General features: G+C 55.0%; 2 protein-coding genes across 2 annotated transcripts; both read left to right on the top strand.

Moving 5' to 3' along the window:
- The first annotated feature begins 55 nt into the window (after nucleotides 1-55).
- On the top strand, nucleotides 56-1,319 carry LOC105703001 (gem-associated protein 8). The gene is made up of 2 exons (XM_012431038.2): nucleotides 56-555; nucleotides 693-1,319. Exons 1-2 carry the CDS (start codon nucleotides 347-349, stop codon nucleotides 1,162-1,164), a joined length of 681 nt encoding a protein of 226 aa, XP_012286461.1. The 5' UTR covers nucleotides 56-346; the 3' UTR covers nucleotides 1,165-1,319.
- A 7,296-nt stretch (nucleotides 1,320-8,615) lies between these two features.
- On the top strand, nucleotides 8,616-11,089 carry LOC105702999 (protein dachsous-like). Its single transcript, XM_012431035.1, has 2 exons — nucleotides 8,616-10,316; nucleotides 10,934-11,089. The coding sequence occupies exons 1-2, from the start codon at nucleotides 8,616-8,618 to the stop codon at nucleotides 11,087-11,089; spliced, it is 1,857 nt and encodes a 618-aa protein (XP_012286458.1).
- Nucleotides 11,090-22,998: the final 11,909 nt, after the last annotated feature.

Below are 22,998 nucleotides of genomic sequence, written 5' to 3'. Positions count from 1 at the left end.
CACGATCCTGCCCGTGAGCAATCTCCCAACTCATCTCTGCTCATCTCTGCTGTTGATGTCTGTCGCAGCCTGTCGAGAACATCACGTGACGAGAGTATTTTGTTTCCGTTACATACGTAATATATCGCGCATTTGATTTTAATAATGATGCTATTTAATAATAAAACGATGGAGTAAAGGAAGCAATGGTATGGCCAACTCAATGGCCTTTGAATATTCGAATATTGGGAGTAGAGCAATATCTTGTTTGAATTTTCAACCGATCAAAGGAACTCGATAAACGGTTTCTTGTGACCCATGGAAGTATTTACATGATTTTCGAGACTTTTCGAAGGTCTCGTGAAGGATGGAAACGGTTTCCGGACGGAAACACAGGAGGAATTGCAGGAGGAAGAGAAAGAGTAAACAAGGAGAGCAAGTCAAGTTGGAGGTTAGGTTGAAGAAACAGAGGGAATTTAAGTTGCATAGTTCTCTCCTGTGGAAGAAGGTTACTGCAAGAATGGATGCTAGTACCTTTTGGGCGAATTATACCGTGGCTCAGGAATGGCAACAAAGGTATCGATTAAAACAATTGTTAGTGGAAAATTATTTAATGTTCTATTATACTTCCATGTATAAAAATTATCTGGACATGTAGAATTCACAGAAATGATATTAACGAATGATTTGTATTATTTTGTCTCAAATGGCAGACACAGCGTAGTTTGGTGGAGGACTCGTTGCATAGCCCTGGAGCATGAAAATCAATTGCTACGAGATAAAATAAGGTCTTTGGTAAGAAGGCAACATTCCGAAGTACCCGAACAATACAAGGAAGAAAATACGGAGGAGAAGAATGATGACAGGGATATAGAAAGCAGCTTGGAAGAAGAAAATCTGGAATTTCACGTGGACGAAGACATGATGAGTTTCTTAGAGCAGAGTTTGCGACATAAAATGGAATTAAAGCAACAACGTGATAAAGAATCTCTCAAAGAGGAAGAAGACCTTAAATTTGAGGGAGGGGCTGCTTGGGATCGCGAAAGATCCGAATGTGCAAAATTGTTGTACGGCGAGGCAAGTCCTAGAATTCTTGCTATGGAAACTGCTCTGCAAGCAACCATCGATAGGCACAAGGATAAAGCAAAACCTCAATATTGGCCAAATATACCCCTCAAGCCTTAAGAAGTCGACATATCTGTAAGATCATCGTTTCGTAATAAACTGCCTAAAAATAGGCATTTTTTGGTCGCCATTCCCTATTCGTTATGAAATAACTAAGCATTAGTTAAATAATATTTTTTTTATGCAAAGCGAAAATATAGGAGATGTATTCTAAAGAAATTTGTCATTCTAACATTAATATGCGATTTTGTTCAGTTTAGTGGTTTTACCTGAGAATTTCTTCAAAAGACGTTCTCGAAAGGGCCGAGAGATGGCAGCACAAGACCGAATCTTTTTGAACCTGTAATTCGCGCGCAAGTCTGGCCGTGTGTCATTCGAAAGTCTTTCCTGTAGACATTTACGACGCGTCTTGCTGTCTGCTGCGTGAACGCTGAATTAATATACCACAAGAAATTGCGGGATTTCGTAAGATACATTCGTTGTTTATGAGTACTTGTAGTGATTAGCGTAGAACGGTAGTGCGGGATGCAATATGTAGTTAATTGCTAGCGGCAGGGAAAAAAGGCCATTTACCTAAATTGCTCCCTGCGGTATCTAGGTCCTGGGAGTGATTATGTCGCATAAATGTGAGAACACTGTCGTATCTCGTTCAAATGTCACATCTTAATTGAACGTTAATTCCCTCCGCGCCGGCAACCCCTTTCCACGTATTGAAGCAAGCTGCCACGTGGACAAGTACTTAATTATCGGAATCGAGAACAGAACTTTCGATTCTCTTGTCGGGTCGAGTCTCTTTTGTCTCTCTTTGAGTAGATCGAGAGCGGCTAATGAAATAGCCTGATTACTCGGCAAAGATCCGGGAAAGTTGATTCAGCGTTCGCGAGTGAAAACGTGCCCGTCAGGTTTAGTTATAAGTTTCCTTCATTTCGGAACAATGCGCCGACACGTCGTTAGACACACGAGCGATCGAAAATCAGTCATATCCAAGATGAAATTTGCAGCTGCGTCCACGTAACCGGTTCCGGGGTCATTCTTTCCCTTAAACCCGTTGAACGGCACAATTCGTTGCGTGTTCAAATTAAAAGTCAGGACCATTCAATTTCCTCGCTTCGACGGTAGAAAAAGAGGATCGGGTACTATTCCTGAGGCGCGTTCAGTTTCTATACTAAAAGCACAAATCACCACCGGCTCGGATGATTTTTACACATACTTGCTACCCGACAAACGAGTCGGGCAGAAAATGGTAATATGGGAATAAATCAGGAAGCAGCCGTAAAATCCCTGCCGCTCCAGGATCGGCCGAGGAAACGGGACAAGGCAAGCCGCTAAAATGTATTCCCGGGGCTAATGATCACTCCAGTTATTGAAAAATCAGGCAGAATGAAATAAAGACGGATTTTAACGCGCCCGTCGACCTCCGCCGTTCCGAGGGCGCCGCCCCCCGTTCCCTGGAAATTCGACGGTTCGGCTCGAAGGACGAGCGTCGTTAGGTCCTTTCGCGGAATTTCTATCGGCAGGACCGAGTCCTGGCGAAGGAGGTGCTCGTCAGCGAGGCCGACAACCGGGTAGATCGCGCCAGCGGCGATATCGAGTCGTTCCTCGTCGAGGCGTTAACCTTAACGGCGCGGCCATAAATGACACCTATCTTATGAAATATACCGGGAGAAGCAATTAATAGCTAATCTAAACGGTCGAGCAATTACATTCACATGTTAATGCCTGGGATCAGAAACGAACGATCGGGCCAACGGTCGACATTGTACTCCGGGTCCCGGGCGGGTACAATGGATTCGACGGCGTCGAAGGGTAACGCCGGCGAGGATTAGATCCTGCCACTGGCAGCCGTTTAACGAACGTTAGACCGACGTCTCTGGCCCGATTGCGATCTCGAGCTCGGTGCAAAATCAGACGTCTGTCGCGAAGAATCGATGGACCGTCGAATGGATCGATTGGCGTATCCGAAAGTCCGGGTTAGGCGAGTCAGCGACGTTCCTTCTGAGAGACGGGACCTACAGTCGACACCATTTGAGTTCTCGACAAGATAGAACCGATCGTAAATTAAGAAAAGAAAAGAAAAACAACAAAAAGAATGGCGATTTTCACGTCTCAACCGACAAGTTCACCCCGGCTGCCCCGGGGGAGGAAAGTAACGCATGGAAAGCGATAAAGCAACTTCGCGGGACCTTTATGGCCGTGCTTCGTAAATCACGCATTAGAGCGCGTTAAAGAAAATTAGGCGCCATTACCGTTAACCGTGATTAAATTCGGTAAATGAACAATACTTGTCTTAATAAAGTCGAGAACGACTGTAATTCATGCGCCATTGGCGTGTTTAACGTCGATGAAAGGTAACGGCGGCTCGGCTAGATTATGCCAATAACAACCATTTATTATGATTGGGAAGTTAAGCGCTGCACTGACATTTCCCGAGATCGTAATCTCGCGCCGGGAGATACGCGTATCGCGAGGAATCGATACCGTACGACATCGCGCGGGAAATGTCGGAATTCTTCGAAGCGACTCGCGCCATGTTCGCGACAGGAGTCGGACGCGAGTGTGCGGCAAATCATACGGTCGTCGACGTTGCACGTGCAGCTGCGCTTTGATACTTTAAACTCCGCTGAAGGCCACTTCGGCGGTTTTTCGGGAGCAACCCTCGACCGGGGCCGGTCCTCGACTTAGGATCGTCGCCATTTAACGGCGTCGGAGTTCCGAGAGATCGAAAAAGGAGCCCTAGGAGCTCGCACTCCTTTTTATCACGTCCGTGCCATTAGCGGCCGCAATGAGCCTAATTTCTATCAAGGTCCGGTGCCTTACGAATGTTGCCGAGTGCCCGTGGGCCTTATTAGGTGCCTCCTACCCCGGATCGGGCAGACTGGCCTACCACTCTTAAAATCATGGTTGCACGTAACCGTCTACTGATTATATGGATTCGGCGATGATTTCTGATGATGCCCCGACCCCCGAAATGGTAAAATAATACAGTGTCGTCTCCTAGCCGGGGCCCTCTTGGTACCCCGAGCCGGTTCGTTAGTGGGCCCTGGCGCGATGCACCCTGTCATTATGCGGCTGGTCCCATCACCCCCACCAGTGCCCAATTTTCAATGGGCCTCTCTTTGCCCCGTGCCTTCCAAGCTTACACCTTTGCTCCTCTCCCCCTCGACCTTTTTCGGCGCTTTTTACTTTTTCCCCCCGGCGTCCTCTCGAAAGGGGTACCTACTCGCCGAAAGCACCGAAGGCTCCCGCCTCGGTAGCGGGATCGAAAACTCGAGTCTGGAACGCGAAACCGGGTTCGCAAGGGACCTCGACGGAGGTGGCGAGGTCGATCGACTGTTCGAAAGATGGGGAATTGGTTTTGATTTTTTTTGTTTTTTTTTTTTTCGAGAACAACTGGGCGGGTGACCGTGCGAAAATCTACCCGACCGAGCTTTCCGCGGTTTCTTCCGCCCAGAGGAGTCCGGGGACCCGAGGGGGGGCGGTAGACCGAGGGACGAGAAAATAAGAGGACGAGTCCCGCGACTGGAAGAGGTTCCAGAAACGCGGACACCGCAACCGTCCTGGGCGTAGGTGGTCTCTACGAAATGGCAATCATTTCGGTTAATGACGAGAGACCGAGGAAGAGCGATCCTCTCAGGCCGTAGATTATACGCGCGGTTGTTTCCCCTTCGCCCCTCCCGGCGATCTTAATTTTTGTCCGAAGCTGCCGGTGCATCCTGCAGGATGTTCCAGCCGCATCGGGAGTCCTTCCCTACCGAGCCGAGGCTCTCTCTGTAATTTTCATCGGCGACGAGCCGAGAGCCGCTCGGCTCGGAAATTGTGCCCGTCCTGCGATTTCGTGAAAACCCCTCCTTAGGCTCACCCCCCCGAAAACCACGGCGACATCCGAAAGCCGGGCACGACCGAATCCAAGGTGGTACTTTCCGTTCGTTCCGCGGCGGGGTCGACGTCGCTTCTGCGGAATCATTTGCGAGGAAATGACATCGCGATTTAACGGGTCCGTGGGGATGGTCCCCTGATGTGAAGTCCGCTGCCGTATTCGGGATTTCGGGCCCTAATGAGAGATATTACGCCTCAAGCACCTACTAACCAATTGCGCTTAATGTCCTCGAGTGCGCGGTAAAGTCCCGATATGGGCATGCGGATCCATAAAGTGATTTCGGGAAGCGAGGTTTTCGGAGAAGCGACGATTTCATAGAACCTTTGGGCTAATCGGCCATTCCTACGCCTCGGGTCCTCCGGGAGATTTTTCCCCACCTGGGTATAATTTCTTCTCGAGTCTCTGGGAATGTTTTATCAACGATTCTGGCATTTGAACCGCGAATCTAGGAGCACGTGCTCGTTGAACGCATAAACGTCCACTTTTCCCGGCGCGTCATTCCGAGCCCTAGCCTCGGGTGATATTCGCGGCCACGTAACCCACATACGAGGGTGCGATAAGTCATTTCGTACTTGTTAACGAAAGAAAATGGTACAACGAGAAGGATTCCCGCGGGGTACCGCACGAGCGCGGGATAACGATCCCGGGCGCGCGCTTAGCGGGACGCCGTTCGTAAGGATAGAGGAAGAGGGATCCTTTTGGGAGGAAAGCGGCTCGCAAAAGTCGGGAAAAAAAAAGAAAAAAAAAGAAGAAAGGAGCATCTCGCGAGCACCGGACGTTGATCGATGAAGAATCGCGGAGAGTGACTTAATTATTGATACGGCATCGACGATTAACTCCCGGCGAAGTAGATCTGTCCCTGGAAAGCCAGCCTCACATTTTGTAGAACCCGTTCCGGGACGTCATTTTTGCGGCGCATCGCGCAAACTCGACCGACCGCTCCGAGACTCGATACAGACCTTCCGGGCCTATTACGGACTAGTTACTCGAAGTAGAAATAGATTCCAAGTCCAAGTGGACCCTTAGCGGCCCGTAAACGGGCCCGGTCGGGATAAACTAATCGGCACCGAGTCGTTTGCCAACTTAGGGCTCTCCTCTTGTAGGGCTATTTGCCGACACGGCCCTCGCGCGTCCTGGATGGGATCCTAATGTAAGATCGCGATCCTCTGCTACCGAGACAAGCTGTCTCTTGTTTGCGTTACGTAAAACCCGCGAGTGGCTGCGGATTGCATACCCCGCGGTAGTAAATGCTGCGAGCATTTAGCAATGATATATGCGTCGAGGCATCGAGTATTACGGCTTATTGAAAGGCCAGCGGACCCGACGCGACGCGGGGCAGAAGAGATCGAAAGACCGTCGATCGAGATGCGATGATCGAGATATATATATTTTTCATTTTTTTTCTTCGAACGCGATAGACGACTTGGTTTACCTTTACCCCCGCGAAACGACTCGACGCCCTCCGCGTCTTGCGAGCCACCGTTTAGGAGGTGCGGCTATTCCGTCGCGTTAACGACGCGCAAGCTTCCAGTCGGAGCTGCGGGGCAACGAGTTTGGGATTTGGCAGAGAATCCTCCGGGATTCCTGACTTAGGCTGATGCGACACGCAGTCGAGCTTCGAAAGCCTCGAGGCTTGTCGAACGTCTGCACGCGAGCGTTTCTCCCTTTGGTGCCTTTCATTGGGGGACGCCACGACGCGTCCCTAGGGCCTAGCCGGGGTTTGCTTCGCGTTATCAGGGGACCCCTGGCTTCGCCGATTCCCTTTCGGAATCTTCTCCGGGGTGGAAAGACTTACCAACTTTTCGGGTCCGCAGCGACGTTCGGAGGCCTCCTCGAGTCTCGGTCGTCTAAACTCCCGGCTCCCTCGCATCGCTCGGTCCATTGTGTAACGGAATGGACGCAAAGGTCACTGCTCGGGGAAAAACGTAGGTCGTTAAGGCGGAAGACAGATGACGTATGGCGTAAGGCGTAGGAATTCAACGCGTTGAAAGTCAACGAATAAATGTACAGTAAGTCAATCAAGTCCTGCCCGCGATCCGACTCAAAGGGGCGTCAACAGTTTCGCCGGCTCGCGGGAACAAACGGTAAGCAGCCGCGAAACTCTTGTCGCCAAACGCGAGCAAGAACTCCCCGAGAGTCGGCGTTACGAAATCTAAGTCACGTAAGGGAGGGAATTTCGCCGGACCGAGCGATGCCCCGGGCTGAAATTCTCTCTAACGCAGGGAGGATCCACTCCAATTTCCTAGAAAAAATTCGACTGACGAATTTTAGTCTTTCCTCTCTCCGAGGCCCGTTCCAGCTATCGGGAACCTCCCTGAAAATCGGGGATAAAATTGACGCCTTCTATATATATATTTGGTGCGAAACTCTGTCGAATTTCTTAAAAAAATCCAGAGAAATTCACCTAACTCCGGGGAAAGTACTCGAATTGCCGGAAACGAAGCCCGATTCCGCTAGTCCGCGTCCTTCGGCGACTTCCGCAGTCGGTCAGCGATTCCGCTAGATGCCGGGCGATAGGTAGGCTGCGGATCGGCCGCTGGACCGCGCGGAATAAAGCCGGCGCGGCCGGTCTCGCAACGCATACCTGGCCTCGGCGGCTAGTAGTGGGCAGGGGAGTCGGTAGTGGGCTCGGGAGGGGGCCGGGAGAAGGGGGGCAGGGTTAGGTACAGTCTAGCCGGGGGCCGGCGGGCCCGAGCGGGCCCCGAATGCCGGGCCGGCGCGGCACGGGCCCGGGATCCCCTCTCCAAGATGGCCGCCGCCGGTCCCGCTCGGGCCCCCCTGACCGAGGCTCGCCTGGCGCGCCAGGGGAAGGGTAGGCCTTGCAGGTGCCGCCATGTCAGTGCATGCCTAACCTCGAAGCCGCGCGGAACGGACGCCCGAGGTAGCCGCGATACCTCGTGCACCTTAAGGCCCATTCCGAGGGCGCGACGCGACAGGCCCTCAACGGCGGAGGGGCTCCCGGGCGCGTCCGACGGGCCCACGTGCCCGGCTCGACGTCGGCGCGCTGATTTCGGGCCCAGAGAGGCCCCGAGAGGCCCCGACTAGGCGAGGACTGCGACTGCTGGGCGCGCGCGCGCGCGCGCGCCGAGGCCCGACCGCGAGCCGTCGCCGGGCCCGTTGGTTCCGCTCGACCGGAATTTCGCGCCCTGCGCCGATGCTGGACTCCCAGGGCTCATCGGACGATGCCGCAGGAGACGAGCGAGTTGGGACTGACCGGACCCCGGCCGTGAGAGGTCCCTCGGACCTGGCCGACGCGCCGGAGTCGTACTGACCGGGCGGTGGAATCGCGGCGGGGGTGCGCGGCGCGACCTTCGACTCCCGGTGGACCCCGGGCGAGCGCGAAGTGAGTTCACGGATCAGAGGAAAGTGATGGTGCCGGTGATTCGACGCGGGGAGGAGTTATGCTCGCGGTGAGAGCCGTCTCTTGCCGCGGGTGCGTGCGGACCTTCGGCCAGGGTCGACCGAGAGGGTCGTCCACCGGTGGCGGCAGGTAGCTCGCGAAGTGACGGGAAGACGCCGGAGGGTGGAGCATCGATCGGTGGATTTCTCGACCTCGCGCGGTGCTTCCGTCCAGATGAAAAGGGAACGAAGAGCCCCGGCCACCTCGAGATAGCCGAGTCGCCGAGGCCCCAGGATGCGGTCGGTCCGGGTGCTGCATTCGCTGCTCCTGGTGCTAGGAGCCTGCGTCCTTCCGCAGACGAGGGGCGAGCTGGTGCGCCACCTGGAGGTGTCGGAGAACGCGCCCCCCGGAACCAGAGTCGGCTTCATCGACGCCGACAGCCCGCCCTACCTGATCGTCCCGGTGCCCGGGTCGGCCGTGGACGCCGACCTGATCGTCGACCAGGCCACCGGGGAGATCCGCACGCGGGTCCCCCTGGATCGGGAGACCAGGGCCTCCTATAGTCTGGTGGCGCTGCCCCAGTACGTCCGGGTCGTGGTCAAGGTCCTGGACGAGAACGACAACGCCCCCACCTTCCCCTCGGACAGGGTGGACGTGGAGTTCCCTGAAAACTCGCCGCGCGACGCGAAGCGCGCCCTGCCTCCGGCAAAGGACCCCGACCTGGGTCAGTACTCGACCCAGCGGTACGAGATAGTGTCCGGAAATGTCGGCGACGTCTTCCGACTGGCGCCGCACCGAGGAAGGGACGGCGTCCTGTACCTGGACTTGCAGAACTCCGGCGTCCTCGACCGCGAGGTCAGGCCCGACTACTGCCTGGTGATCGAGGCCCTGGACGGCGGCGCCCCGCCGCTCCGGTCTCGCTTGACAGTGAACGTGACGGTCCAGGACGTCAACGACAACCCGCCCGTCTTCAACCAGACCCGATACTCGGCTAGCGTGCCGGAGAACGCCACCGTCGGTAGCATGGTGCTGGCCGTCAACGCCACGGACGCCGACGCCGGCGACAACGGGCGCATCGAGTACTCTATCAACCGGCGCCAGTCCGACCGGGAGGAGATGTTCCGGATCGACCCCGAGACCGGAGTCGTCTACGTCAACAAGGCCCTGGACTTCGAGTCCAAGGAGCGGCACGAGCTGGTGATCGTCGCCCGCGACCGCGGGGCCCAGCCCCTGGAGGCCAGCGCCTTTCTGTCCGTCCGAGTAACCGACGTCAACGACAACCAGCCCACCATCACCGTCATCTTCCTCTCGGACGACGCGACGCCCAAGATCTCCGAGAGCGCCCAGCCGGGCGAGTTCGTCGCCAGGATTTCCGTCAGCGATCCCGACTCCAGGACCGAGTACTCCAACGCCACCGTCACCCTCAGCGGCGGTGAGGGCCACTTCGGCCTCGCCACCAGGGACAACATCATATATCTGGTGGTCGTCGAGAAGCCTCTCGACCGGGAGGAGAAACCCGTTTACGAGCTGTCCGTCGAGGCCACCGACGCCGGGACGCCGCCCCTCAGGGCTGCCCGCAGCTTCCGTCTCCTCGTTACCGACGTCAACGACAACGCGCCCAGGTTCTCCCAGGACGGGTACGAGGCGCACCTCCTGGAGGCCTCCGAGCCCGGCACGCCTGTTCTCGGCGTCGCCGCCACCGACCTCGACGAGGGCCTCAACTCCGCCGTCAAGTACTCCCTCCGGAACACCACGTGGTTCGCCGTGGACGAGAACTCCGGACTCGTCACGACGTTGACCCACGTAGACTGCGAGGCCGACCCTGCGCCCACGTTCCTCGTCGTTGCCACCGACTCCGGACATCCCCCGCTCAGTGGCACCGCCACCGTCCGGGTCACCGTCCACGACCTCAACGACAACGAGCCCATCTTCGAGAAGCCCCTCTACAACGCCACCGTGCCCGAGGACCTGCCTGTCGGACGCTGCTTTCTCAAGGCAAGTCCATCCTCCGGATTCCGACGCCGTGCCGGCGATTCGCACCGAGCGCGGAGAAAGTGGCGAACGAGTCCGCCAGAAATGCGGCTTTCTCCCGAACCTCGCCGACGGGGATCGATCGGATACGCGGTCGGGATTATCGACGGCGATCCGGACGTGAATGACGTCGCTTATCGGGTCGGCATCGCGCGATAAGGCACGTCATTTTCCCCCCCGTCGACGCCTTCGACCCGACGCGAAGACGCGCACCCATTGCGGCGCGTCGCGGGTGAAAGCGAGAATCGAATCCGCCTTCCGAAGCCATTCACGGGGGCATTAATTCCGTCCACGTTTCGAACGGACGATCCTCGAGTCGGGCGATCGCGTCGACCTATCATCGAGCGTCCATTCAGCTTCGAGAGAAACGTTTTCCGCAGCCGCGAGGCTACGCCATCGGACTTAACGTAACCTCTCCTTCTAGTAGTTGAGCGGTCGAACTTGCACTTAAATTTCGTTCCCCTGAGCTTTCGCGTGCGCTTTCGCGGCGGATCGTTCAGCCCTCGGCACGGAACTCCCGCCTGCCGTCTTTCAGCATGAAGTTCTTACAGGATGTTCTTACATAATGTTGTTACATGCAGGAACATTGTTTCATCCCGACCATCATTCACCCACCGCCTACTGCAACTCCGATGCTTCCTGCGGACGTTCGCGAGGCGATTCATCTTGCCGAGTATTATGCGTTCATGCGTGTACCGGGTAAAAAGTATCCTCACCCGAGCACGAACGCGGCTTAAACCTTCCTAATCCGCGCGATTTCCCGTAATCGACCGCGGAGATGACGTTAATCCATTTCCGACGTTCCATTAACCGCGGTAATTACGGAGGGCCATTTCTCGCGACATTGTTCCTCGACGCCGGATACGGAGTCGATGGACGGACATTTAGAGAATTATTCCCATTCGAGGCGAGCATTGTCCGGAGTCTTGGGGAGAAAGAGTTCGCTTTATTCCGGGGGGATTTATGTCAATAATCGGCGATCGCTATGGGTCAATAATGCTCGTCGATCACCTTCGGAGCGACGAGTCTTGCCCTACCGATCGTTCACCCGGAGGAAAAAAGTGTCCGCATAAAATGGCCAGGTTATGGGCTTCCGTAGCCTGGATAGACAAGAGGCGGTACGTAAAAAGTAGGATTTACGTGTGCGCGTTGCCTCGGCGTGCCGGGGCATACTCCGGGGTACGGGGGATTGCATAACGCGGGCATGATATGTAAAGCAACGGCGCGGCAACATGTGGGAACTGGTAGGCAGGGGGTATCGAAGAAAATGTCAGCGAGATACGAATATCGTTTGTGTACCCCGCGGGGTCTTAACTCGATCTCGCCTGGCCATGGTTCCGACCCGATGCGCTCGATGCGCGTTCAACCTATGCACCGAATCTATTGTAGAACCGAGGAGACCCGTTCTCGGATCGATCTCCAGGAGGCACCTCTTCGATGGATCCGGTCGAACCGTCGAGAGAGCGATGCGGTTTCTGGCCGGTGACGGAACGTCCGTCATTCATAACTCGAGTCGGGCCGACTTCCGCTTTCGGTGATCCGTTCTTCGTTTCTCCTCCGGCTCGTTTTTCTCCCGTTGGGTCGCCATTCGCGTCGAGCGCTGGCCCGTAAGGGGTTCGCCGAATGCCGATGGAAATTGAGAGAATAAATGAGTACATTTTTCAATCGGGTAGTGGGCCGCACAGACCGGCCAGAGACGTTCCTCGGGTGTGCGGATGTTAATGGGGAACCGGACCCCTGAACAATATTTTATTGGCGTTTCACTGCCTAGTTCAATCGGGTGATTTATAATTGTTGTCCACGCCGGGTGTAATTATTATAATTACAGATTTTTCGCTGGCTCGTCTTTCTTTCCCCGCCGGTCGGGGCCCGGGCCCCTCTTCGGGATGCTGGTCCTCTTCGGGGCGGCTCGTCTCACCGAGTCAAATCAACGGCACGTCGTCTCTCGTTCGCCCGTGGAAACGGGTTTTGGAAGTCGTATTCGTGCGCCAAATATTCCTCGGGACGTGCATCTCCTGCTCGGGAGGCGTGCTCTTTCTCTCTCTCTTCCCTTCCCGGGTCTCGCCGGGAAAAAAAAAAAAAACGAGGAAATTACACGACGCGTCCGGGAGACGTCACTCCTTTGACTTTACGTCGAACTACCCGGGAGAACGATGGACTCGGACGAACTTCCTCCTCCCGCGAAAGGGCGACTCCGAAGTATTCGCGGGGTCCTATATCAATTTTTTCCGAATTAATATTTAGATTCACCGGGATTTTTCGCCACGTCTTTAACGTCTTTGGCTACTAAGTGCGCCTAAAGGCGCCCGACGTTTGGTTCAATATTGCCTGCTCGGTCAGACGAATTTCGCCCATATGTCGAAATGGCTCCGGGTTCAAAGGGTTAGGGACGCGCGGATCGTCCTCGTGCACACCCTAATGATAAATCGATGCGTCTGGTTTGACGGTCAAATGGTACGCGTAATCGAACACGGGGACCCTCGGGTCTTAAATATTCTACGTCGACGCAATCGTTGGTCTCGTAGATTAGATTCCTTCTCGAGTTCTCACCTTGCCAGGGGAGCCATTGATCGAGAAAAGCCAGCTCGGCACCGCAGAAATCCAGTCCTCCCGGTCGGCAGGACTGGGGAACGAATTACCGGCGAGTTCGTACCGTTAGATGATAGTTATTACAAACCCTGCCATCACCCTCCACTGTCCAGGATGGGAACGCTCTCGTACGATCGCGGATTCACGATTCTCGGCTGCGTTCTCACCGTCTCGGAGCACCGAACGACTTTGGAGGACTTTTTACCTTGGCTAAACCACCCCCGCCCTCCTAAACGCCCGCGAGTGCTCGAATCGGAGAGATATTTATTGCGATCACTGTTATCACCTCTCCGACGCATCGAGAATACTGCTTTCCCGGGGTTCCAGCTGTCTGGGCTCGGTCACGGTTCCGGGCAATCATTGGACGATCTCCTCCATTCCTCATACGTTATTTACCTACTCGAGGATCCTCCGCTCTCTCTCTTTAACGTGTTTTAATTATCGACTCTCTTGTCCATCCTAGATCTCTACGACTCGAGATCTTCCGTGATTCCACCGCGTCGATAACGCGTATCGCGACCAGGGACCCAATTTTCGAGTTCATGCGGATTTTCTTCCCGTGTGACTAGATTCGAATGAGAAATTGTGCATCGTTGGGAAGTCGCATCGTCGTTTGGAAATCACATACTGTCTAATTTCACAAGCAAATGTTGATCGAACGAGCTCGAGGATTGGAACCCATTTGAGAAACCGTCCACGTGGAGGTCCTTTATTTTTTCGAAGGACCTCCAAGGTGCTCGATATCCCTAGGAGTGCCGACCTCGAGGATGAGCCAGGATGCCCCGATGCAGCGCGATCGTGTATCGCGGTACAAAGTGATGCCCCGTAATGGGTCTAACCACCGTCTGACATCTGGCATTAGGCACTCGGGCTTTCGAGTGGCAACGCCCGCAGCAATTGTTGCCGGTTACGACTCGTGCCCTCTCTTTCCCTCCTCTCTCTCTTTCCCTCTGGTCCCCTCCACTCGGCCGAGCCTACGCTCGCAGGCTGCATTCCGAGTGCACGAGATATACCTATGCACTCGCGTGCACCGGTTGCTGCAGCTTGTCCGCTACCAGGAGTATGATCCAAGATTCTGGAAACCGTAACGCGACCTCCTCTCTCTCTCTCTCTCTCTCCTCTCCTGCTTTCGCCTCTCCCTCGGTCCCTCCTCTCTTTCGAACGCGCGTCGGACTAACCAGTATCCACAAGGTCGTGCTTTCCTGCATCCACCGTGAGATCTTTCCAGCTACTGTGCGAGGTGCACTCTTACGAGGCCCGACGATTATATCCTCCGTGAAATCCGATATTATGCATCTGGAACAGTCCGAGGGAAGCGGGAGATCCATGTTAATTATTGTACTCGGGGCCGACCTCTTTGATTCTTGCGGTGCAAGGACCCGGGGGCGAGGGGGAGGCTTTTGAATCGATCTCGAATCGCGGAAACCGATATCCGTGGTATCGAGCTTTCGTCTGGAGGACCAACCGGAACGACTTCGACCTCTCGCCGGGAACCACGCGGAGATCTCTGCGGGTGCTTTTCCTTGTCTGGAAAAGTCCCGACCTCGTTTCCGGGATTTCTACTCGAGACCCTCGCCCGACTTGCGGAATCTTCTGCTCGTTCGCTTTCGATCGGTTCCAATATCCTGCCGAGCTTTCTCCTCGCCCCGAAGGACACTCGGCGTTTTCCTCGGCTTTCTCACGAACCCCGGGGAAGATCTCCGCGATGATAATATCTAAGGTGCGTTTACGTCGGAATAGCAAACGGAATCCGCGGGCGCGCTGCACTTTCTACATGCGCCGCTCGCGGCCGGAGGACTTCTCTCGCCTCTTGCGCGCCTCGTTGCATGTTATGCAAAACTCACCGCGGAGCGGGCGGAATCGACCGCGCGTAATCGATAATCGATCCCCGAAGTAGCGCGAGGGGGAAGAAAAAAAAGCCGAAGATTCGTTCCGGCGCCTTGTAGACCGACGCGGAGACCTTTCCGTCGCGTCGCGGCGACGGCGGACGGCGAAAATCGGGAATCGGGCGCTCGTTTAATCGTTTCCAAGGCTCTTTCCTGGGGTCCTTCGGGAGATCCTTCCCCCCTGGGTTCTTCCAGGCGCGTTTTTCTCCCCGGGCCGCATTACCGTCCGCTCGCTAGGACGCGCGGCCGGGGCCTCCGCAGAAGAAGTGCGCGTTTTACGCGCGCGCGAGGGGGCGCCGGGCAAAAATCCCGTCGCTCTACGTGATCTCCGCTCGAGGGAGCCCGGAGCAATGATTACGAGCACGAAGGTGGAGGGAGCCGAGCTTTTTCAATTAATAAGTTCCCCGGAGTACGAAGACGCGCTCCGGTCGCGTGTACGTCCGATAGGGCGGGATAGGGGAGGGGAAACGAGACGAGATAGTCCGGATTTTTGCGAACAGCCGATTCGAAGCGTCGATCACGCGAGAGCCTAGCCCTCGGCCGCCATTTTGGATCCTCGATTTCGTCCAACATCCGAAGGATCGGAACGACTAGGTGCTCCCGAGGCTGCTCCTCGTCTCAATGGCCGAGTAAGCTCCGCTCGGTCGGGAATATCGTCATAATTTATGCCGCGTCCGGGCGGCCATTATGGCGAACCGGCCGATCGGGAAGAAGTGGGTGCCGACGCGTTAGAGCCGACCGAGCAAACGAGTCGATGCATTTTCTGACCCCGTGATATTTCTAACGATCGGCACCTCGCGCGCCAGTCGAAGACGGTGCGTTTCCTCGCTTTCGCGAGTTAACGAGCGACCCGCCGCGAGGCAGTCCTAGGGCTCCGTCCGCTGCGGATTTCGCCGAGGATTCCCTCTGGAAATCATTGATTTTATCGCTAGAAATAAGGCCACAATTTTAAGGCCGAACTTGTTACCGAATCGCACCGAGAGTTCTGCATATGCGATCAAAGGCAATTGGCTCTCAAAGAAGGAATTCGATTTTACTGATTCCCAAGGGAATAATCCCTCCACTCCACGCGGTCGAGCCGTCCGTCGTTGGCGTCGTTAGCGACTCGTCGAGCGATCGCCCCGGGTCGACCGGGTCGCTATCGAAGATCGGCGGCGTCGGATCGATCCTCGACATCGGGATCCCCGGTCGGTTCCGCGCGATTCGCACCTGCGGACGTGGCTCCGCGTCTTGGACACGGATTGCAACGCAACGACCGCACGCGTCCATTCCCTGTCGTTAGTACTCTCTCGCCTCGGTAGGCTCGACCAGGATGGTCGCCCCAGGTGACCGATACTCGAGGGATCGATGTCTTTCAATCGGAGGCCGGATCGTTACCGGGATCGGCGATCGAGACCCGGCTCTTAAATTTCCCCCAGACCGGGCGTCTCGACTCTGGCAAATGCCTAGGGTCCGAAATACGCGTTCCCTCCGGGATAAATCTCCGCTACCGAGTTTATCCCCTGTTCCCGGTCTGCCATTAGCGGGAGGAGGTCTCCGTGATTTATTCCAGGTATTTGACACGGGGTGTTCGGTCTCGCGAGCGCCGAACCGTCTATCTTCGATCTGCCGATCCGACGAGGAGGAGGCGGCGCGATTGTTAGCGAATAACGCGCTTCCCCTTTCCTGTCGTTAACGATCTTCGCGCGTACTCCACCGTGAGCGATCGTTTTAGGTCAGACGGGGTCCCACGTCAGACGCAACTTTCCAACGAAACTCTCGCGACGGTTCCGTTCCGATTTCCAGCATTCGGTGCGAGACGTCGAGGAGGGCGGTGGAATTAGGAGAACGAGTGGACGACGATTAGCGAAGACGTGGGACGAGGTTTCCAGGGCGGCCGTGAAGGCGGGCTGGATGAAAAATGGAAAAGGTGGAAACTGCCGGAGAAAGCTGCCCGAGGTCCCGGAGGGAATCGGGATACCTATCGGTGAGGGGAACGCGTGCGCGCGTACACGCGTGTTGGTCACGGGCCCGTCGGCTTTCCAATGGATCCTGGGGCATCGGGAAAGTGCGAACCAGGAGGCCGTGCCTCCACTCGGGATTTATTAGCGCGCCTCTTCGCACCTATCCGACAACTGCGCCCGACCTCGCGCGTATGCGCTATCGCTCGGTTTGCTTAATGCCACGGGGAGGGATGAATACGTTAATAAGAAGTGTTTACTCATTAGCTGCCTTTCGAGGGGAGCGAGCCGCCAGCCCCGAGGAATCTCGGCGCGAGCCGAGGATTGACTGATTTCGCCGGCGATACTTAATCGCGGCATTAGGTATTGCTTATATCCGCGGTTATATCTCCGCGGGAGATGTCTCGGAGCACCGAGGCCGGCCTTGGTATCGCTCGCGTGATTAAATCGTTTTACGTCCAGGAGCGTTAAGGGCGTTCATAGGGATCGACGCCGAACTCGAAATTTAGCGATCCAGCGGGAAGAAGGGAGGCTCCTATCGGAAAGTAATTACGACCTCGTCGCGGTCGTAATTAATCAAATTCCAGCGGTGGATGACGCGACGAAAAGCAATCGGCCCTCGGGCCATGGAATCCATTAGCGTGCGCCAAGCGCACGAGCGCGAGCTTCGCGAGATGGCGAATTGGCGAGTTGGCGAATCGGCGAGATGGCGAGCTGGCCATTCGATTCTAGTCGCTCCTCCCGATTTCGATACCAGCCGTGTAATAAGCCGATCGATCGGTAAAAAAATCGATTTTTCCAGACGAAATAGATTTGCAACTCTTCGCGCGGCGAAAGAAATAATCACCTCGCGAATTTGTCGATTTTACGAGAGGGGGGAGCCACGTCGCGAGGATGAAGTTTTTTAATAAATCCCCAGGAACCCCCACGAGGAGGATTTCTTCGCGAATCCGTTAATTATGGTAATGAAGTTAGGGAGTCCTAATATGCGCGATCGAGTTAATCTATCTCCGTTAGTCCTCGATTAGAATTAGAAGTTCGGATCGAGGCGTTCTCGGATGGAACCCGAGTGATTGACAGGCCATCGATCTTAATCTGTCGTAATATGTTCCACGTATTCAAGTGTCATTCTTCCCTGTGTTAATGGTAAAACGCTGAATACCGATTTATCCTATTTTGCAGTAGAGTGCAGATTGCCGGACAGTCATTAATCACAATCAATCGTAATGTATGCCAAATTCTCAAAAGATCCTCCCAGTGGAGCACTCGTTAGTATTTATTAGAATCCATTGTTGGGCGCCGATTTATGGTAAAATCCCGATTGCTTAGCACGACTCGAATAAACAACGCCGCGTGAGATCCGTGGGCGACTACCGACTCGGTGCAATTTTTCATGCCTAATTATTTAACGATTCTTCCGAGCAGCTCCGACCTTCGGGGTGTATAACCCTGGGAATACATATCACCGAGCCAAAGAAATATTTTGTTAATTCAAAGAATAATCATTCGGCTCGGATGAATTCGAAATAAATTGGATGTAACATTTCTTTGGAATTATGGGATATTTATTTAAGTCAACTTTTTTTTTCAATTAACAAAATATTTCTTTGGTTCAATGAATTTCTTTTCTCAGTGCACGTTATCGCGGACCTCGAGCTATACTCTAGGAGTGCCTATACATGGTGGAGATTTTTCCAAAGGTCTATTCACTTTGTTCCTCCGAAATTATTAATGGCCGGCCTGGTAATTGCTGTCAATTTACGGGATTTACGGGATTCACGGGGTTTACGGTGCGCGTCCTCCGGGACTCGAGTTTATCGATCATGCGAAATGTGAGCGAGGGCTTGTGGGAACGAGCTCGAACGTAGGAAGCCATTCGAGCCAGAAAAGATGACTGCGAAGATCCATAAGATCGAACCATATGTGGCACGCATACGCGAGGCTAACGGCGACGTTTATGCTCCTCGAGGCGTTGCCCGCAGATGAGGAGGTTTTCACGGGGAGGTGTGCTCGAAGGTGTAGGATGGGGGCGAGAAACGACCACGTCAAAAACTGATAGGCCGTGTCTAATTTACGACTCGCAGCTAGTGCCATTAGTGCCGATAGCTCTTTCGCGCCGCGAACGTCTCTCCCGCGGATGGCCGTCGACCCGCGACTCGATCGGCTAGATCGATTTTTCCCAACGAACCTCATTGACTCCATCCGCGCATTTCCATCCGAGGGAATCGCGGAAAATTCCTGGATTTCCGCGAAAACCGCGAAACCGATCGCTTCACCTCGTCCGGGAGTTCACCTAGTGGGACCTTCATCCTCGATAAAACATGTGGAGTCCCTCGAAATCGTTAGATCGTCATCTAGTAGACTAAGTAAAGAGTACCGCGGTGCTCGATTGAGTCGTCCAGCTGGGTTTAAAAAAATCTATCGGAGTAACCGAGAATAATAGAGTGCATAACTAACCTTCGACCGACACGCGTGGTCCAGGGCCGAGAGCCTCCGTTCGGCGCGTTGCATAACCATCTCGCTCGCCGAACCAGAAACGGCACGATGCCATAATACCTCTGAATACCGGGAGAGAAAAAGAGAGAGCGAGAGACCCGCAGGAAATAAGCCGGAGAGAGAGGCGACGCGAGATGAAACCGTTCGGAGCATCGGGCTAACAGCAGGTGGTTGGCTGGGTCAAACTCCTTCCCTGGAATCGGCCGGTGCATTATAGCCCACGTCACGGTGGCTTTCCTAGGCTCTACCGTCTCGCGAGTAAACGCACTTCGGGGTAGCATCTCCGATGCACGGAATTTCAGGAAACGCGTAACCATCCGTACGCCTTGCACCGATTTGGCCGCTGCACCCGCGTGCACCTCCATGCATGAAATGCAACCGCGAGTTGTAATGTCGCCGATAACTCAAATTTTCCCGAGCGCGTCGGTTCCGATTTATCTTGCCGATCGATGGCGTGAATGGTAACGAGTTTATTAACAGTGCGGTGAAATTTGTCGCGGGAAAAGTCGAGGATTTATGTCCCAATAATTCTGACCCGACGCGTATCGGGGGCAAGAGGTAACGATGGCTTGGGGTGTTTGGAAAAACGCTTGTTAAGAATTGTCGTAACCAGAGGTGGGGGGAGATTTAAATGCCGGGAAAGAACTTGTACCGGTGCACCTCGCTTCGATATACGTGCTCGAGGATTGGTAAACCGTATCTCCTACGAGTCTCACGGCAGCTATCGGAATAACGTTTCTTGTGGTAGGGACTACACTGGTCGCAATTAATCTTGCTAATGGAGTAACCGTTAATGTTGCCGATTAGTAAGAGCTGGAAGGAGATGGTGTAATCTCGACTCCGTAAGAAGGCCTCGATATATGCACGCGGACCCGCCAACGGTATTCGCACGAAACTAATATTTTGGGCGATTTGTGCTTAGATTTATATAAGACAAGGCAATCGAGATGCGGACCAACCTCTCGTCTGGAACTAGGAAGGTCCGGTCTCGTAGAAGAGCGAGGATGGGCCAGATGGCCAACGGAGAGCATCTGGGCCCGAAAGGGATCTTTCGCTAGAAAGGATCGCCCCGGCCTGGCTGATCGACGCGGAATAGCCGGAATCACCAGGTGGTGGGCATAATTGTTGATCCCGAAACATCGAGGCCCTGTAGAAAATTCCTGAGTTTCCGCGGTCGGATCCACGAAATTCCTGGACCGATAGGCTCCGGAAATTCTGGAAGGTCCGGAAAGCCTCGGGTCCGGGCCCTCGTTACCTCGTTACCTCGTTACTCGTTGTTCGTTAAAATGGCCCGTGGGGCCCGGCCCTGGCCTTTCGTATTCGCGTCTACCGCGGGGGCACCGGGCGCTGGTTCCGGAGGTTCCGAGCGGAATGGTTTACGACCACGAAGCTCGACCATGGAGGAGATTCCGACCACCTGTCGCCGTGTGGCAGCATCGTGTGCACGCGGTGAGATACCGTGCCCACGGTTCCCTTTACCGGCACTCCCGTGCACACACGCTCGACGCGTAGGCCCACACGTGAGCCTTCGCTCCTTCTCCCTCTGGCTGGCACCTATCCCTCTCGGTCGAGTCGCCGGTGCCCCTCGTGGCCCCCGTGCCCCCTGTGCCCCGGGGAACGGGGTGCCCCCCGTCTTCCGAACCCGGGTTACGTCACGTGCGCCGGGGCCCTTTCCTGCGGCGTCTTCGCCCTCGGTCCAGGGGGCCCTCGATTCGGTTCCGCCCTGGAAAGGCCGTTTTCTCACCGGTTCTCCCTTTCGGCGGACGGTCCCTCCCGCCCGGAGTGTATCATTTATCTCGAAAATAGATCAGGATGTGCATTGTTCCCGGACCTTGCCGCGGGCCCCGAAGAGCCGGCCAGCCCTGAAATCCCGAAAGAATTCCCAGCGGAAACGATTCGCCGCATATAGGCCAAGGCCTCGAATTCCTTCTGGAAACTAATTCCTCAAATTGGCCCCAGAAACACGAGCCCGAGACTCCCGAGGGAAGTAATGTCCAGGTCCACGATGCCAATTTAGCGCCCAGGGTACCTCGCCGATAAGTGTGGCATTAGAGGCCGAGAGGGAGTTGCGAAATTGAGGAATCCTTGGTCCCTCGAAATCCTCCTCTCTTTACGACCGCCACTCTTCCCGAAGTAGGATAAACACTCCGAGAAATTGGGCTGGAAAAAGTATAATAACGATTTCTCGAGGAATCGCAACGGGTGGGGTGTTCGGACGTCCTCCCAGTTTACGATCCCCAATGGCCGGGTAGTCGATGCTCTCAGGAAATCGTTGTCAAGCTTCTTAGAAAATTTCCTCAGGGACTCGGCGCAACGTTTTCGCGAGAAACTTGATCGCGGCCCCCCGGCGGGACGTTTCGCACCTCCTTCTTCCCTTTCGCTTCGAAATTAACACGTAAGCGCGATGTCGAGTGCCGCGTTGTCCATTAAAGTTTCGCAAATTTGATGACGTTCTTCCGCCACTCGCCACAATGCACTTTTGTCACCGTTTCGCCCGCGCGTGCCGACATTCGCCGGCGACACCGGGGAAAGTAAAAGCGGAGGCACGGGTTCCTCGATTCGATTCTCGGGTCGGTCCGTCCTCTCGCTTTCGCATAATCTCGCGTGCAGGGAAAAAGTGCACGCGCGAGTGCGTGGGCATAGGAGAATCGTGGCAAAAGCGTGACACGCGCGGGCCGAGGGGACTCCCATTCGTTCCAGGCCCCATGAATACGTTGGTAATGCTGGATTCTCTATCGGATATATGCACACGCGGGTATACGAGCTCGCACACGCGTGCTCCCATCGGGAGCGTTTCCCTCTCGCTCCATCCCGCGCGGTTTACGCAACGCGACGGGAACGCAGCCTAGCGGGAATGTCGCGAGAAAACGGGGCCCACACAATGCGGCTAAATAAAACTGTAACCGTGAGAAATTTGATTCAAGAAGTGATATTCGCAGCGTCGTTAGATATCAGGCCTCGCACGGGGCAACTTTATGGCCAGCTCTCCGGAGATTATATTCAAGAGAGGAGAAATTACTCATGGGCGGATCCGTTACGTGTGTGAGGTATCAATCAGCGACTTTAACGAACCAGGAAACCGTTAGGAAATTATTGCCCGGGTAAACCGCAATCGTTGGCATTCTGACAGGGCTTCGATAAGAAGTGCCTCGCTCGCAAACGGGTAGGCCTCTACAAATTACCGGAGACCTCGTTTATTAATTCTTTCGCCGCGGCAAATCCGACCGGCATCGGTTGGAAACTCGAATCGGGTATTCGCGAAATTAGGGATCGGGGAGAGCTCGAAATCCGGAGCGGAGAGCGAATCGTCGATTAGTTAATGAGATATCGGAAGGGGGATCGAAAGAGGTGTCCCTGTAGGAGGAATTTGGGCCTCTTCGGGGCCGGGTGGACGCGAGTCCGCACGGAGGAGAGGACAAAAAGAACGAGAGGGCTCGCCCTCCTCCCTTTTGGTCGGGAAATTAAACTAATGGGCCCCTTATCTGATTGCCAAAGTCACGGGCCCGTAAAGGTGTCGGGAACGAGAGAGTCCCTCGGTCGGGCCCCGCTCGTATACCGGCTTTTGAAAGGGCCCGCCGAGGTGGACGGGACCTCGCGCAGCTCGCGCATTCCCCAAATTACCTAGGACCTACACCTCTGCCCGTTCGTCACCTTCTGGGCTTCCTTGGGCCCGGCCATTAACTCCGCGACCACCGGGCCCTCACCCTTGGAGGAATACCTCCGGGAAAGGGAGAA

Source organism: Orussus abietinus, unplaced genomic scaffold, assembly GCF_000612105.2.
Source record: "Orussus abietinus isolate OABI.00-Male unplaced genomic scaffold, Oabi_2.0 scaffold107, whole genome shotgun sequence".
Taxonomy (NCBI): Eukaryota; Metazoa; Arthropoda; class Insecta; order Hymenoptera; family Orussidae; genus Orussus; species Orussus abietinus.
The sequence above is the reverse complement of the archived record's forward strand: the minus strand, read 5'-3'. Positions and strand labels throughout refer to the sequence as shown.